General features: G+C 37.4%; 2 protein-coding genes across 2 annotated transcripts; both read left to right on the plus strand.

Moving 5' to 3' along the window:
- Positions 1-3,151: 3,151 nt before the first annotated feature.
- LOC120590271 (hemoglobin subunit beta-like) lies at positions 3,152-4,816 on the plus strand. The gene is made up of 3 exons (XM_039847897.1): positions 3,152-3,312; positions 3,442-3,664; positions 4,561-4,816. Exons 1-3 carry the CDS (start codon positions 3,221-3,223, stop codon positions 4,687-4,689), a joined length of 444 nt encoding a protein of 147 aa, XP_039703831.1. The 5' UTR covers positions 3,152-3,220; the 3' UTR covers positions 4,690-4,816.
- A 5,648-nt stretch (positions 4,817-10,464) lies between these two features.
- On the plus strand, positions 10,465-11,842 carry LOC120590272 (hemoglobin subunit beta). Its single transcript, XM_039847898.1, has 3 exons — positions 10,465-10,629; positions 10,760-10,982; positions 11,595-11,842. The coding sequence occupies exons 1-3, from the start codon at positions 10,538-10,540 to the stop codon at positions 11,721-11,723; spliced, it is 444 nt and encodes a 147-aa protein (XP_039703832.1). The 5' UTR covers positions 10,465-10,537; the 3' UTR covers positions 11,724-11,842.
- Positions 11,843-15,018: the final 3,176 nt, after the last annotated feature.

The following is a 15,018-nucleotide window of genomic DNA, read 5'->3' on the forward strand; positions in this document are numbered from 1 at the left end:
TTGTATATTTTTGACCTGATTGCATTCTTTCTGAACCTCAGACCCATAAATCTATTTGCTTAATATCCTGTTTTGGATTGCTCAAGAGTGCATCAAATACAATGTGTCCAAGAGTGAACTCCTTATCTTCTCCTAACATAGTCCTGCTAATTTACCCCTCTTTTGTTCTCCATGTCAGTGATTTAACACATCATTCATTGTTTATGCCTGATAATAAAGGTGACATTTTTACTTCAACCTTACTACACTATCATCCTATTTGTCTCTCATTTACTCTATCCCTAAATCCACCTGTATACTGAAGCCAGAATACTTCTTGAAAAATACAAATCAAATCATGTTACCCACTTCCTTGAAATTTTCAATAGTTTTTGTTGGCTTTCAGGTTTAAAAAAATAATCTGTAACAGAGTTTAAAGATCATTCATGCCATGCCTCTTTTGTACCTTTCTATTGTATATTATCCACCCCCTTGTGATCTGAATTAGTCATACGGCCCAACTTTTTATATATAAACCATATACTTAGAATTATTGTCTCAGGTTACTTTTAATCCATATTATTGAGACTAGACATCACTTGTAAAATTCTTAATCTTTTAGCAGGAAATGAAATGGGATATCTCTTCAGAGTTAATCTTTTTAGTAAACCTAGTTAAGTTTTCTTCCCTCCTTTATTTGGAAAAATGCCCTCTCCCTCAAATCTTGATAATTGCCCTGGCGACTTGTCCTCTGGCTATTGATAAGGGTCATCAGTCCATTTAGCCAGGCAGGGCCCTTAGAGTCTGAGTGGGGGGAAAACTTTAAGCCAAAGGTCTTTCTTTTTACTCTTTAACAAACGTATTAACCAAGACTGTTTCCCTTTACTCACTTAATAGGCAAATTAATAATAGAAATTAATAGATGTATGATTTAAATAACAAGTTTGTATTTTCTTTTCCTTGTCTAGGGACTGAGGTGGCACTTCAGCAGGAAACCCAAGACCTCAACCTGACAGAGGCAGAAAGGGAAAGAGCTCCATGAAACCCCTGTAGACAGGGATTATGGCCATTCTCAGCAGGAAGCAGATATGGAAAAAGAGACCTCTCGTCCTTCAACACCCATGTTAGCAAGGTGGTTTATGGTTTTTAGAAAAGAGGTAGGCAGAAAACTTAGGGGGTTTGGGGTCTGCCTGCAAAGACACTAAGGTCATCCTATCTTAGAAGGGGTCTGCCCTAATCTGCCCACAATTAAGCAAGCCAAGAAGGCATTTTTTAACTCACACAAAGAAACCAGTAGGCAGAGATTTACGTACCAGTTTAAGCCAGTCATTCACACCTGCACAATGAAGACCCCAACGACCTTCAACTCATTATACCATCATTATAATATCAGGCATATGCCCGGAAGTTATTTAATATCATTATAACAATTCTGGGAACAAACATGCACAGAAAGCAAAATGATGAATCACTGAGTCCTGTCAATCTTAGTTGTTAATCAAGGAAGCCCACTTTTTTTCTAAGAAAAGTAACTACCCATAGCAAAAAAGGGATAAAACCCTGAAGTCTTTGTTACCAGGCCTTTTGAGCCACACTCTCTTGCTCAGGCCTGCTTCCACATCTGGAAGTGTACTTTCCTTTCTAATAAAACTTCTTTTCTACTGTATTTCGGTGTCTTGCTCAATTCTTTGTTTGAGACATCAAGAACCTGGACAACGCGCCAGGAGAGGAACCCTGTCTCTGATAATATTATGTCATATGATTCATCTATATTGCTGGATGTGAAGCAGTAGTGAATTCTTTTAATTCTGTGTAATATTTTATTATTTTACTAACCATTATATATTTATTCCATTAAATGAGGAACATTTAAGTTACTACTAGCTTGAGATTCTTACGCGTATTGATGTTACAAGCATTCCTAGTAACGACTTTGGACACACACAAGCATGCGTTTTTGTATATCTAAAAGTATAATCACTAGATCATAGGTTTTGCATATATTCTGCTTTAGTAGATACTAGCAAATATTTCCCAGAGCAATTTTACACTCTCACTGGCAGAGTATAAAAGTTTTTGTTAATCTACATCTTTAGCAAATTTTGGAATTCTCAATCTCTCCTCTTATTTTCTTTATATTCTTTTTCCTCCTCTTTCCTTTTCATTCCACTTTTTCTTTCTGAGAGTCTCTTCCATCCATTTTTCCTCTCTCCCTCCTTCTCTCCTTTTCTCCCTCTTCATTTGCCTGTCTCCTCCTCTTCTCTCTCCCTCCCTCCCTTCCTTCTTTCCTTCTAGCTAAGCTGATGGGTATGTATTTTTATATCATTGTAGTATTATTTAAATTGAGAAAAGAGTAAAATTTCCTTTGAATCTTCATTTCTGGGTCTTACCTTCACTTTTTTTCCTGAGGACACAGATGAAAAAATTTCTACACTTGAATTTTCCCTGAAACTCAGTCAGACAATCTAGCTGAATTAGGCAAATCTTTCTTTGCAATTTCTCTACATTTTCTTTAGTCAGTTCATCGTTTTAAACAATTATGCTATCGGTATCAGGTATTTTTATCTTTCATTAAATTGTTCCCATTATAATTCATGCTCTTGAACCTATTTCAGCAGCTCACAGAGAGATAATATTTTTCAGTATTTTAATGAACATTTATTTCAACAAAGGAATGGAAAAAGAGTTTTGTAACTGGACGTATTTACTCAAGAGGTAGAAAAAAGGCAAGTTAAAATGATGGCAAAATATTTATCTATTCCAACCACTTACAAATATCTCTAGAGACAAAGAGAAGCTCCATATGGAGTCTGCTTGATAAAAATTCTGCATTCTAGAATTTAGTTTTTTATCTACAAAATTGGATGAGTTAAATTCTAAGATACATTTCACCACATCGGACTAAAGCATTTATGCATAAATGAGATTGATACTACATTTATAGAAGTAAGTGCTGAAAGAGATGATGTAAGGAGATAAATAGAGGGAGAATAGTTTCTTAGTCAAGGTACACAAGGCCTAAAACAGCCGATCTGAAGGCCAGTTGAAGGGAACTGAAAATGAGGGTGTGTCTTCCTTTCTCACAAACCAGTGAACTTCTGAAATGTCCTGGGCCAATCTGCTCACAGGTACAAGAAGGGCAAAGGCCAGGACTAGGCATAAAAGGGAGAGCAGGACCAGCTGCTGCTTACGTTTGCTTCTGACACAAACCTGTTCACTAGCAACCACACAAACCAACACCATGGTGCATCTGAGTGGTGAGGAGAAGGCTGCCGTCACCGGCCTGTGGGGGAAGGTGAAGGTGGACGAAGTTGGTGGTGAGGCCCTGGGCAGGTTGGTATCCAGGTTTTAAGGCAACATAAGGAGAGCAAATGGAAGCTGGGAGTGTGGAGATAGCACAGTGACCTGGGTTTCTGACAGCCACTGACATCATGTGTCCTCTGTGCTGTGTTCACCCCTTAGGCTGCTGGTGGTCTACCCCTGGACCCAGAGGTTCTTTGACTCCTTTGGGGACCTGTCCTCTGCTTCTGCTGTTATGGGCAATCCTAAGGTGAAGGCCCATGGCAAGAAAGTGCTAGACTCCTTCAGTGAGGGTCTGCAGCATCTGGATAACCTCAAGGGCACCTTTGCTAAGCTGAGTGAGCTGCACTGTGACAAGCTGCACGTGGATCCTGAGAACTTCAGGGTGAGTCTAGGAGATGTTCTGCTTTTTATTTTCACTTTCTAGTTTTCACTCTGGTTCTTTTACCTGCATGTTCTTCCTACATGTTCCTTTTTACTTTACTATACATCATCATTTAATTCTTTTCAAATGTATAGTTTTCTGTTTTTTCTTTCAATATTTCATATTGTTTTCTTTCTCGTAACCTTGCTTTTTAAATCTAACTGTTTATTTAATGTCTCATCTTTTCTCTCTCTTTTACCCCGCAATTTCCTTTTCCCTACCCTGTACCCAAATTACACATATCAGCTCTCATCCACTACTTCCGCATTTGGAAAATTTCTCTGTATAGGGATTGAAAATGCACCTCAAAGAGGAGAGGCACAAGATATTATTCTAGAGGCTATAAATAATTTCAAAACTAAAAAAAATAATCAGAACTTTATAGAGTCCAGACTCAAAGAAAAGGAAAGTGAATATCTGAGCATAAAAAGACCAGAAGTAGGAAGTAGGGCAGCAATAATTGCTGAAAGACAGCCCATCATCTTATTCTCATTAATTAATCAATAATTAGTATATATAACATATATGACAAAATATATAGTATATATTTATCTATATGCATTTGTATTATATGTACATATATACATATACTCATTTATGCTGGTAGGAATAACTTGAGAATTAATTTGAGCTCAAGTATGAGCAGAAAAAAAATGAAAACAATGTTGATCCACTTTCTTAGAAGCCAAGCTTGATTTCTCTGTTAATCATGTATATATGTTTATCTACCTCTTCCCTGCAGCTCCTGGCAACTGCTCAAGTTTCAAGGTCACAGCTTGGGATGAAGCCAGAATATTCTGAATCTAAGCTAGGTCTGGCTGCTCACCATGACCATGTCTCTTGTCTCTTCCCCACAGCTCCTGGGCAACGTTTTGGTGTGTGTGCTGGCTCGCCACTTTGGCAAGGAATTCACTCCGCAGGTGCAGGCTGCCTATCAGAAGGTGGTGGCTGGGGTGGCCACTGCCCTGGCTCACAAGTACCATTGAGATCTTGACCTGTTTCCTGGCTACCATTGGAAGGCTCTTTTCCTCTAGATTTCATCTTCTGAACTTGGAGAAATAATGTCCATCCTCAAGGGTATGGCTTCTGCCTAATAAAGAACTTTCAACTCAACTTTTTGATTCATTTCACTTATTTTATTTTAATTTAATTTAATTTAATTATTTTGTTTTATTTTATTATTTTATTTTATATTTCATTTTATTTTCTGGGGATATGAGATACTCCCTGAGGATCTGTACATAGGGAGTTCTTGTGTCTTATACAAAGAGATCAAGGGAAATGAGAAAAAAAGGGGGGATCACCTACCTCCGAAGCATAGGAATTTTCAAGAAAATTTGAAATATGGAGACAATACTGCCATTACAGGGGTTCTACGGGGGACCTCAAATCTAAGATATAGCCTTCAGGCAAGTGTTTTGATCCGTTTTCTATAATTAGTTAAAATACAATGTGCTTATTTAGAGACATAATGATTGTTCAAGAAACTATTATGTTTACTCTTTTTCTACTCCCTTTGCCTGCACATTGTAGCCCACAATGCTATATACTCCATCATGTGTTTCTGCTCTAATGAATAACCTCCCTTTCTCATTTGTCCCAAAACAGATTCAAAACTAGTTTCTGCCCCCACTTCCCCTTTAAGCAAAGTTTAATGCTTGAATATCACTTGTGACTTTTTCGATCCTGGCTTCAATGAACTTTCCAATATTGCCTACGAAAATGACCCCCCTTCAAATTTCTTCTTATCCATTGCATTCATAATCCATAGGGTATAAAATTTCTGCCTATTTTGTAATATTCTACATGACTATTATGCCTTAAGTTCCTATATAGGAAGTAAACAAATGCTTATTAAATGAAATAAGTGAATAAATGGATAATTGATCATTCCTTGTTTAGAAATCCTGGGACCAGAAGACAATCTGAACACTAGACCATTGCATAGAATTCCTCGAGTGTTAATGCTACAATATATAATGAGGAAGCACATAGAAAAGTAAAGCATCAATCAGACACTTATTTTCTGTTCACAGGTAGTAAAATATCTTTGAAGAATTTCTAGAAGCTTCTAACTTAAATGCATTTCTTTAAATATGTATCATGTTACTGTTAAATAATTTTAGGCTTGACCACCTGAAATAGAACTTGTTGCTTTTTTCTGTATAAAAGTGCTTTTATAATAACTTTGCCTGTTATACCAGTGTATAGACGATATTATAATTTATGGTTTCTCTGCTATATTTTGAATTGCCTGAGGGCAGAGGCTTTTTACATTCATTTGTTTTCTTCTCAGGTCCTTGTACATAGCAGGCACTGAAAACTCGTTATTTTGAATAGGATCTGTAAGAACCACAGGCTCATATCCCAGAAGCAGAGAGCCTTCAGGGAAATGTTAGGGAGATTACTTTCACACTTCTGACTACAGAAAAATTCTGATAAGAATTGATATTTGAAGAAAAAGAGACTTTCAGAGAATTTTAAAGAGGGTAAGAGAAACTGGGTTTCATAGTTTGGAAAAGGGGAAACAAAGTACCCTTCTTTCTTCCAAATGATAATAAATAAAAACAAAAATATATAAGACTTTCTGTATTCTCTTTTGTTCCTTCAACTTTGGAACTGGTCAATGAATCTAGACAAGAAGTTAGATTCTTGTCGAGATTCCTGTCTAACTCCAATACCGAACACTTCAGGAGAATATCACTAGATTGTCTTCCATCAAGCACAAACAATTACTGTATATCAGGCATTGCTGTCTGCACATTAAGAGTGAGGATATCGATGGATGGAAAGAGACTTGGCATGTTGTTATTATATTTTCATTCTTTGCTAGAGAAGAGCTTCTATCAAAGTCTAAGAGTAGAATAAATTCTTTAAGATTTTATTTTATTTGATAATTTACCCAATGATTATTTCTTTTTCCTCCCTATCATGTTGCTATATAGACTATGTTCAATATATTTGAATAAAAATGGGGTATGTGTGTGAAAAAGAAAGATGTAAAGAAAGAGAAGGCAGAGGGAGGGAGAGAGAGAGAGAGAAAGAGAGAGAGAGAAAAAGAAAGAGAGAAAAGGGGAGAGGAGAGGACCGGAGAGGAGGAGAGAAGAGAATGGAAAAAGAAAAGAACAAAATAATACTGTGAGTTAGGTTCTATAAATATTTCAAAATAATTCAATTTAAAGTCAAGAGAATTTAGCATAATATTCTAGATCATCCATCTCTTGAGCCTCGGAGCCGTGCCCTGGAGGTTTGGACTTACGAATTAATGCCTTACATATTTGTAAAGAGTGCCCAGACTGAAGCCAAGATTCTGCCTCTATACATGTACAGTTTCAATTTTAAGTTGGGAAAGACTTCCCATTTGCTCTTCACAAATCAACATTATGGCCCACTTAGTGAGGTAAACAAAGCTAATTCCCAATGATGGAAGTATTGAGGTAATGTAGAAGTTATAAACAGAAAAGTTAATTGTTCTGTAACATTTAGAATAGACTTTATCTACGTTATGGCTATGTTGATTTTATTGCTTTATAGAGAGAAATATGGCTTAAAAAAATGAGCTAGACTCTCGATTCCTAAGCCATCCTGTGTTTACACTCTTTGTTTCTATGAGTTCTGTCCTTTTTAGAATATTTTTATTTTATTTAATTTTATTAACTTAATTTAATTTTTGAAAAGATGCTAAGCTGAGGAGACTAAGAGACTATACATTTGGGAGAGAAGAATTAAAAATAATTGTTCCACCAAGAAAAATACAGCTTATATTGCTGAAATGATTTTCTTGGGGAATTTAAAATTGAACACTAGGGCATGTATGAAAGTGTTCTAGTTGAGTGTAATCTTTTTAAACAAATGACAAAACCACACATCTTTGGGTGAGTGCCATGATTCTCTTAAAGGAAGGTAATACTTATCCTCTTATTCATACTCAGACTAAGTCCATTCTGGTATAGAACATTAGGAATTAGTAGTAAAGGAAGAAAACTGTCTCATTAGACTCTGTGTGTCAGTATTATTATTATTATTGTGTGTGTGTGTGTGTGTGTGTTTTTTAGTGCTCAGTAGTAGGGCTGGAATCAAAGTAAAGCAGACATCCTGTGGTAGAAGTAAGCTCACAATGGTGAAGATAGGCCTAAGCAGCTTTCCAGAACCTTTGAATGCTGACCTGGATTTGAGCCCGAGGCTCTGAACATAACCACTTTCATCACTATTCATTCTTTCTTATTTTTGTATGGTACGTCTGAGCTTTTGATGTCTTATTACAACTTGCAACCTTGTCCCTGCAAGGTTATGAGTAACAGAAGGAAAAGTCTGTTTCACTCTTTAGTTATACTAAGCAGCAGCGTAGCGACTTCTGTCCTGAAACCAGAATGAGGGTAGCTGTGACTACTGCCAGTATAAAAGAGTGGCCATAGGTCATTCATGGCCAAAGAAGGCTTAAGGAAGAAGACACAATAGAACTTAGGGGAACCTTTTCTGAGAACAGGAAATGGTAGAGGAAGTCTTTAAGTAGGAACTAATTTCTATTGATCAAGGTGGCAAAGCTACAGCCTTACCAATGTGGCTCTTTACAGGAAAATACAAACATATTCTATGCTATTATTTAGTAAGTCCTGTGAATTTTCCATGACACAGAGTTCCTGCAAAAGACATGTCCAAACTTTCCTTAGAAGACCTCCTTTCACATACATATGCCAGACCTCTGATATCAGGGTGTGAAACAGGGTATTGAAAACAATCTGAGTGTAAAACAATGATAAAGCTAAAGGAGGTTTAAATTTAATAAAACAAAACTCAAAATCAAAAGATCAAAACAAATGGTGTTTTGCTGTTGTTATTATTGTTTTTAACTTTTAAAACACTCAAAATACCTCTTTTCCCAAAAGTCAACATATGGAATCTTTTCCCAGGATTAGAGCAATAATGGGATCTTCTTTGCTCCAGGGTTTTAGAGAAGAATGCATATTAATAGAAAATGTTTAAATTCTACCCCTTTCATACCTATAGTCTTTCATGGGCATGTAATTCTGACCTAACCTCCAGAGAGCCAGACAAGAACCAAGCCTTTCTTACGCATTTGAGAATAATCGGAGTGAGTTTGTTCACAAGTACTTGCTGGGCCTTGAGACAGGTAAAAGGGCTGAGGAATCTTTATTTATCTAACAATGCTGGAGAAAGTATTTTGGAGAATGAAGGAATGGAAGTGGGATTTTTAATAATTTAATTGGAACAACCAGAAATTGAAAAGCTCTTTTCTTCTGGCTCACATAAAATATATAAAATATATATATATTTTAAGTTGGAGTTATAGTATCAGAGCTGAAAGGATGAGCGATTTCTGTTACATGTTTGTTACCAGTGATGGCAAAAGAGAGGGAAGGATGATTCTAGACATCAAGGCACCAGAATAAGGAGAAGATTCTAAGGTAGGAAAAACATAAAAGTAAAAAATATATGGTCCTTTCCTTATTGAAAGAAAGTGGAAATTCTGGAAGGGAAAAGATGCAGGAAATAGAGATGATGAAAATTAGGGAAAATAAATAGCAGGCTTGGAGGTTTTATGCTGAGGGGACTTGGGGACTTGGAGGTTTTATGCTGAGCTCAGACATACTTACTGTTTTGATCTTCATTGTATCACTTAATAGTAAGGGGCAGAATTCTACACTTCAGATAATTTTCCTGGCCTGGAAAGTCAACAGGCTTTTACATGGGGAAAAAGAGCTCAACAGGTGATGGGGTGAATGGGTATTGGAAACCAATAGGGAGAAAAACATACATTATTGTAAAATAAGCTTTAAACAAACAAAATATACACAGAAAGTAAGATTATGGGTGATGAATTTGAATAAAAAAAATGATTATGCACACAGCATTCTTAGTGGCCTAAGGGAAAAAATATAATATGAACCAAGGCTGGAAGGCCTTTCTTCTTTCCTACCCCTTTCTTTAAGTCACAGAGAAACTTCTCGTTTTTCTGACACTTTCCCACATCAGTCCAGGAAGAAATAAATTATATGATTCTGGTGAGTCTTTGAAAATATTACTTCCCTCAGTGTTACTAATGATTTTGGGTTGTAATTGGGTTTTCATTTATTTGTATTTCTTACAATATTGAAAAATCTCTATGTTTCCATCTGTGGAATCCCAAAACCTAACAGTGTAACTGTTTCACAGCACATTATTGATTTATATCTATTCTATTTTTCAATCATTATTTATTTGGTTATGTGACTAAATTAAGAAAAACAAATGAACGAGTACCTACTTTCTTACCAGAAGAATTTAATCCAAACCAAGAAAAGAAAGATAAACTTTGAGCCTGGGCAGAAGTTTCATCCACTCTGTCCTTGTAAATATTTTGTGTAATCTAGAGACACAGGAGATCCATCCATACACTCTTAAGTAGAACCACAGTGGGGCACATTCCTTCCACTGTCTGGATCTTGCTGTCTTCATCTGTGGAATAAGAAAATTGAAGAGACAATCTCTAACAGACTACCAGGTTGTGTTTCTAAAAAACATATAAGTAAATTTTTCGAGAATGATTTTAAGTAGCAATTTGTATTGCTGAGATAGGACCTGCAGACACCTAGAGAGAGGGCTGAGGGTCTGAAGTCAGACTCATAAGCTAGTGCCAGAACTGCCGACGACAGGTATGACTGTTATCATTTAGGCCTCACCCTGCAGAACCACACCCCATCCTGGGCCAATCTGCTCACAGGAGCAGGGACATCAGGAGCCAGGGCTGGGCATAAAAGGAAGAGCAGGACCAGCTGCTGCTTACGTTTGCTTCTGACACAAACCTGTTCACTAGCAACCACACAAACCAACACCATGGTGCATCTGAGTGGTGAGGAGAAGGCTGCCGTCACCGGCCTGTGGGGGAAGGTGAAGGTGGACGAAGTTGGTGGTGAGGCCCTGGGCAGGTTGGTATCCAGGTTATAAGGCAAACATAAGGAGAGCAAATGGAAGCTGGGAGTGTGGAGATAGCGCAGTGCCCTGGGTTTCTGACAGCCACTGACATCGTGTGTCCTCTGTGCTGTGTTCACCCCTTAGGCTGCTGGTGGTCTACCCCTGGACCCAGAGGTTCTTTGACTCCTTTGGGGACCTGTCCTCTGCTCCTGCTGTTATGGGCAATCCTAAGGTGAAGGCCCATGGCAAGAAAGTGCTAGACTCCTTCAGTGAGGGTCTGCAGCATCTGGATAACCTCAAGGGCACCTTTGCTAAGCTGAGTGAGCTGCACTGTGACAAGCTGCACGTGGATCCTGAGAACTTCAGGGTGAGTCTCTGGGACCCTCAAAGGTCTCTTTTTTCATCTTTTTTTTAGAGTCAGGCTTACATCATGGGGAGAGGGCATAAATGCCACGATGCAGAGGATGCAGTTTACAATGTACAACAGATATTCTGATTGTATCACTATGGACTCTGCAGGACCATTTAGTTTCTTTTGACCTCTTTGCTCACAATCATTGTTTTCTTTTACTCATTCCTGTTTTTCTATTTTGTTCTCTGCAATCTCTTCTCTTTATTTTTAAGCAAACTTTTTGAGTGTTTAATTAAAAAAATCTTCTTTTAATTCACTTAAAAATTATCTAATACTTTCTTTCTTCTTATCTCTTTCTTTCAAAGCAAGGAGGATAAAATGTGTTACTCCTTCCTGGCATGGTTCCTAAAGAATAACAGTGATACTGTAAGTTCTGAGCTAAGGCAGAAAGCAAGCAAAGTTACTAAGTGAAAATTCAGGCTGATATGGGTGAATTTGCATCAATAACATCTAAGATCCATTTTCTGCTTAAGTTCAAGGGACACAGCTTGAGATGAAGCTGGAGTACTGAGTCCAAACTGGGTCCATCTGCTCACCATGACCATGTCTCTTGTCTCTCCCCCACAGCTCCTGGGCAACGTTCTGGTGTGTGTGCTGGCTCGTCACTTTGGCAAGGAATTCACCCCGCAGGTGCAGGCTGCCTATCAGAAGGTGGTGGCTGGGGTGGCCAATGCCCTGGCTCACAAGTACCACTGAACTCTGCTTTCCAGGAAAGGCCTCTTTCACCTCAGAGCCCAACAACGAGACATCAGAATTTCATGAAGGGCTTTGAGCACCTGATTCCTGCCTAATAAAAAGCGTTTATTTTCATTGCACTGGTGTTTTAAAATTATTTCTGTGTCTCTCACTCATATGGGCAGATGAATAGACAAAGCTTTTAAGACATAAAAAAAAAAATGAGGAGCTAGGTCAGACTTCGGGCAAATATCTCTATATCTTAGAGTCCATGAAAAGAGAGGTAGTAAATAGTTAATATACGTGGAAAACAGACCCTGCTGCCTATTCTTCGTTTTCCTCACAAAAAGGATTCTTCATTTTCCTCACAAAAAGGATTCAACTTGATTTGGTGGTTAGATTTTTGCTTTGTTCTATTTAAATCAGTTATTTTATTTACCCTTATAAATGTCTTCTCCCTCTTCAGTTGCCTAGAAACTCACCGCCCTAAATCCTCTAAGTTCTTCTGCCTTAAGACACCTCTGTTCCTGTAAGATTTTACCTAATGTGTTTTGCTGTCCCCATCACCCTTCCTCTCAGATCACTCTTATGCTAGATCCCTCCATCATCTTATAGAGATCCAATTGAAGAGCAGGAGAAGGCAGTTTCTCTGTCTCTTCCCTTGAGACTTTTACAGTCTGTGTTTAGGAGGGAGCAGCTAATATTGCAGTAATTATAAGACTGTGGGGCTTTTTGAGGCTTGATATTTATTTACTGCTGTCTTGAAATATTGTTATCGGCTTACGCCAAAAAAATTCTGTTCTTCTCAAAATGTTTTGCGTTCATATCTTGTTCTCTTCCTTATCCTAACTTTGATGAACTCTTTGCCTGTGTCATTAGCATACTCATTAGAATAGTGTTACCATCAGCCTCACATCCTAATTTTATTTCCTCATTCAATAGCCACTTATGTGGATGCTAGATTCTGGAGATAATATATGAACTTGGAGTGATTCTTGTTTCCTCCTGTACCCCAATTCTGTACCTAGTTAGGAAGATTCTGAAAGTAAGGCATCTAACAGACTATAAATGAGTGAGTGCAAGGCTTTATGAGATAAGAGGATGCAGACTTCACTGTGAAATGGATGATAAGGTTGAGCAGATATTTGTCAGAAAGAGAAAAAAAGAAAAAGAAAAAATGGAAAGGGAGATGCGCATATGCCAAATCACTGATAAATACAGTAATGTGTTTGGTACTCTGAGAATATCAAATAACTAGGGAAGACAATTGAAGCAAAATTGCCTGCAAGGGGATAAGATAGGACAGGATGGATAGAATCCGATTATGGACTTTGGTAAACACATTGGGGGATATATTTAAAATTAAAAATCCGTAAATGAAAGAATACAGTTTAGCCATTATGCATAAGAGATGCTTGTACTGAGAACTGATAAGTGAGGTGGGATATTATAGCAGTTTAGAACATAAGCTTTGAAATCAGACAGGCTGAATTGAAAACATTACCACTTATGAGCTCTGACCTTATGGAAATCACTTTTGTTTCCTGAACCTCATTTTTCTTACCTGCAAAATACCCCAAATTACATATATCATTCTTATGGTATGACTGTAAGGATTAGATGAGATAAAGTGTACAAAAACTTTTATGGCAACATCTGGCCCTTCACAATGCCTAACACATAGCTTAGCAAATGTAATTTAAATAGTATTTTTGTTATAATTATTATGAAAAATAAGGGTAGAGTGCTGTTATTAATAATATTGGTGATGATTTCTGAAAGAGATATCTTAAAGAGAGAAACTATAGCCAGAAATAATATTCCTTGGCTGGTACTATTCATGCACCCCCCACTCCAACTTATATTCAGGAATCTGTGTGATTCGTTCATCATCAAACAGCCTCAGCTGAGTGTATTAGTCAGGATACAATTACTGTATCAATCACTTCCTGGATAGGAATGTGTGTGAGACTACACAGCAATTCGAAAAAAGAAATTTAATCATAAATAATTGTTAACAATAACTAGAGAATGGAGAAATGGAAGACAAGTCAATAAGGAGTAAAGAAGACTCTAAAGATGTAAGAATAGAAGACATAAGGAGTAGTTACTGCTCCTAGTTCTGAGATAGAGCAATTAATTAAAGAACACTCTGGAGAGGTTTTTCTCCTGGAGTTGATATTCAAACCTCTTAAGAGAGAACATACCCAAGACTCAACAGAATATTAAACAACTCTGGAGGCTCCAAAGCTCTCTAAAAGGAGATGCTTGGGAAGCGATCGAATGGGAGGTGCCATTTCGGCAGCATTTATTGAGAATCTCCTACCTGGGGTGCCAGCAGAAGCCACCTATATGAAGGAACCGCACCTCAGCTCTACCCATGAAACCGACTGAGTGTGCACGAAGAGAAGTGATTCATGGGAAAATTTAAGAAGGACACACTCTACTACTAAGCCACTCAAGGGAGTGTAGGAGGAAGCCATTTACAGGAGGTGTTGGCGCTGAAACACCCTGCTGCAAAGCCATGTGTGCTGCTAGAGTTGTCACAGCAGAAGCTGAGCACCTTGCCATAGTCTGAAGCAGTAGACAGTGATTATTGCAGGACCTTGACTAGAGGATCACATCAGAACCAGGAAGAAAATTCCCTTCTTCCTCTAGTGCCTCTCCAGCACACTCTACTGACAAAACTTAACATCGTGCAATCCAGAAAGGAAAATTGTCGAGAGTCTACCTCCATTATTACAGAATAGGCAATTAAGAATGAATTTGAATTGAGATACGATCCATTGATAACTGACAACCTGGCATACAGCAAGTGCTTGTCAATAAAGTGTGTAGGGTAATAGGTAAGAAAATCCCAATTAGAACTAGCAGACAATAAAGCAGTATTTAGAGGTTTATGAAATCAACAAAGAAAGTAGGACAGACTTTACAATTGCTTGGGTTAACAGTTTTTACTCTTTATAAACTTGATAGATTTTTCACCTTACTCAGATATTGGCAAACAAGAAGGTTATCTTTTTTATTCTCCCATATTCAAACAGAAAGATTGTTTGGATTACTACTTCCTTTTAGTTTTCGTTTCTATGATGATTATGATGATAATGATTTTGAAATTCAAGCACAGAGTTGGGTTCAGTATACTTTTTACTTTATAGACAATTTTCAACACCACTCTAAAAAAAGTTTCTCCTTTCTCTTTCATCTTGACATTGTTATCCTTAAACAATATTTATATACTCTTATAAAATACACAATGATTATATGTACTTTATTTACACAAATTGCATTTTCCTAGACAGTCTCATTTTTGTTT

Source organism: Pteropus medius, unplaced genomic scaffold (genome assembly GCF_902729225.1).
Source record: "Pteropus medius unplaced genomic scaffold, Ma_sr-lr_union100, whole genome shotgun sequence".
Taxonomy (NCBI): domain Eukaryota; kingdom Metazoa; phylum Chordata; class Mammalia; order Chiroptera; family Pteropodidae; genus Pteropus; species Pteropus medius.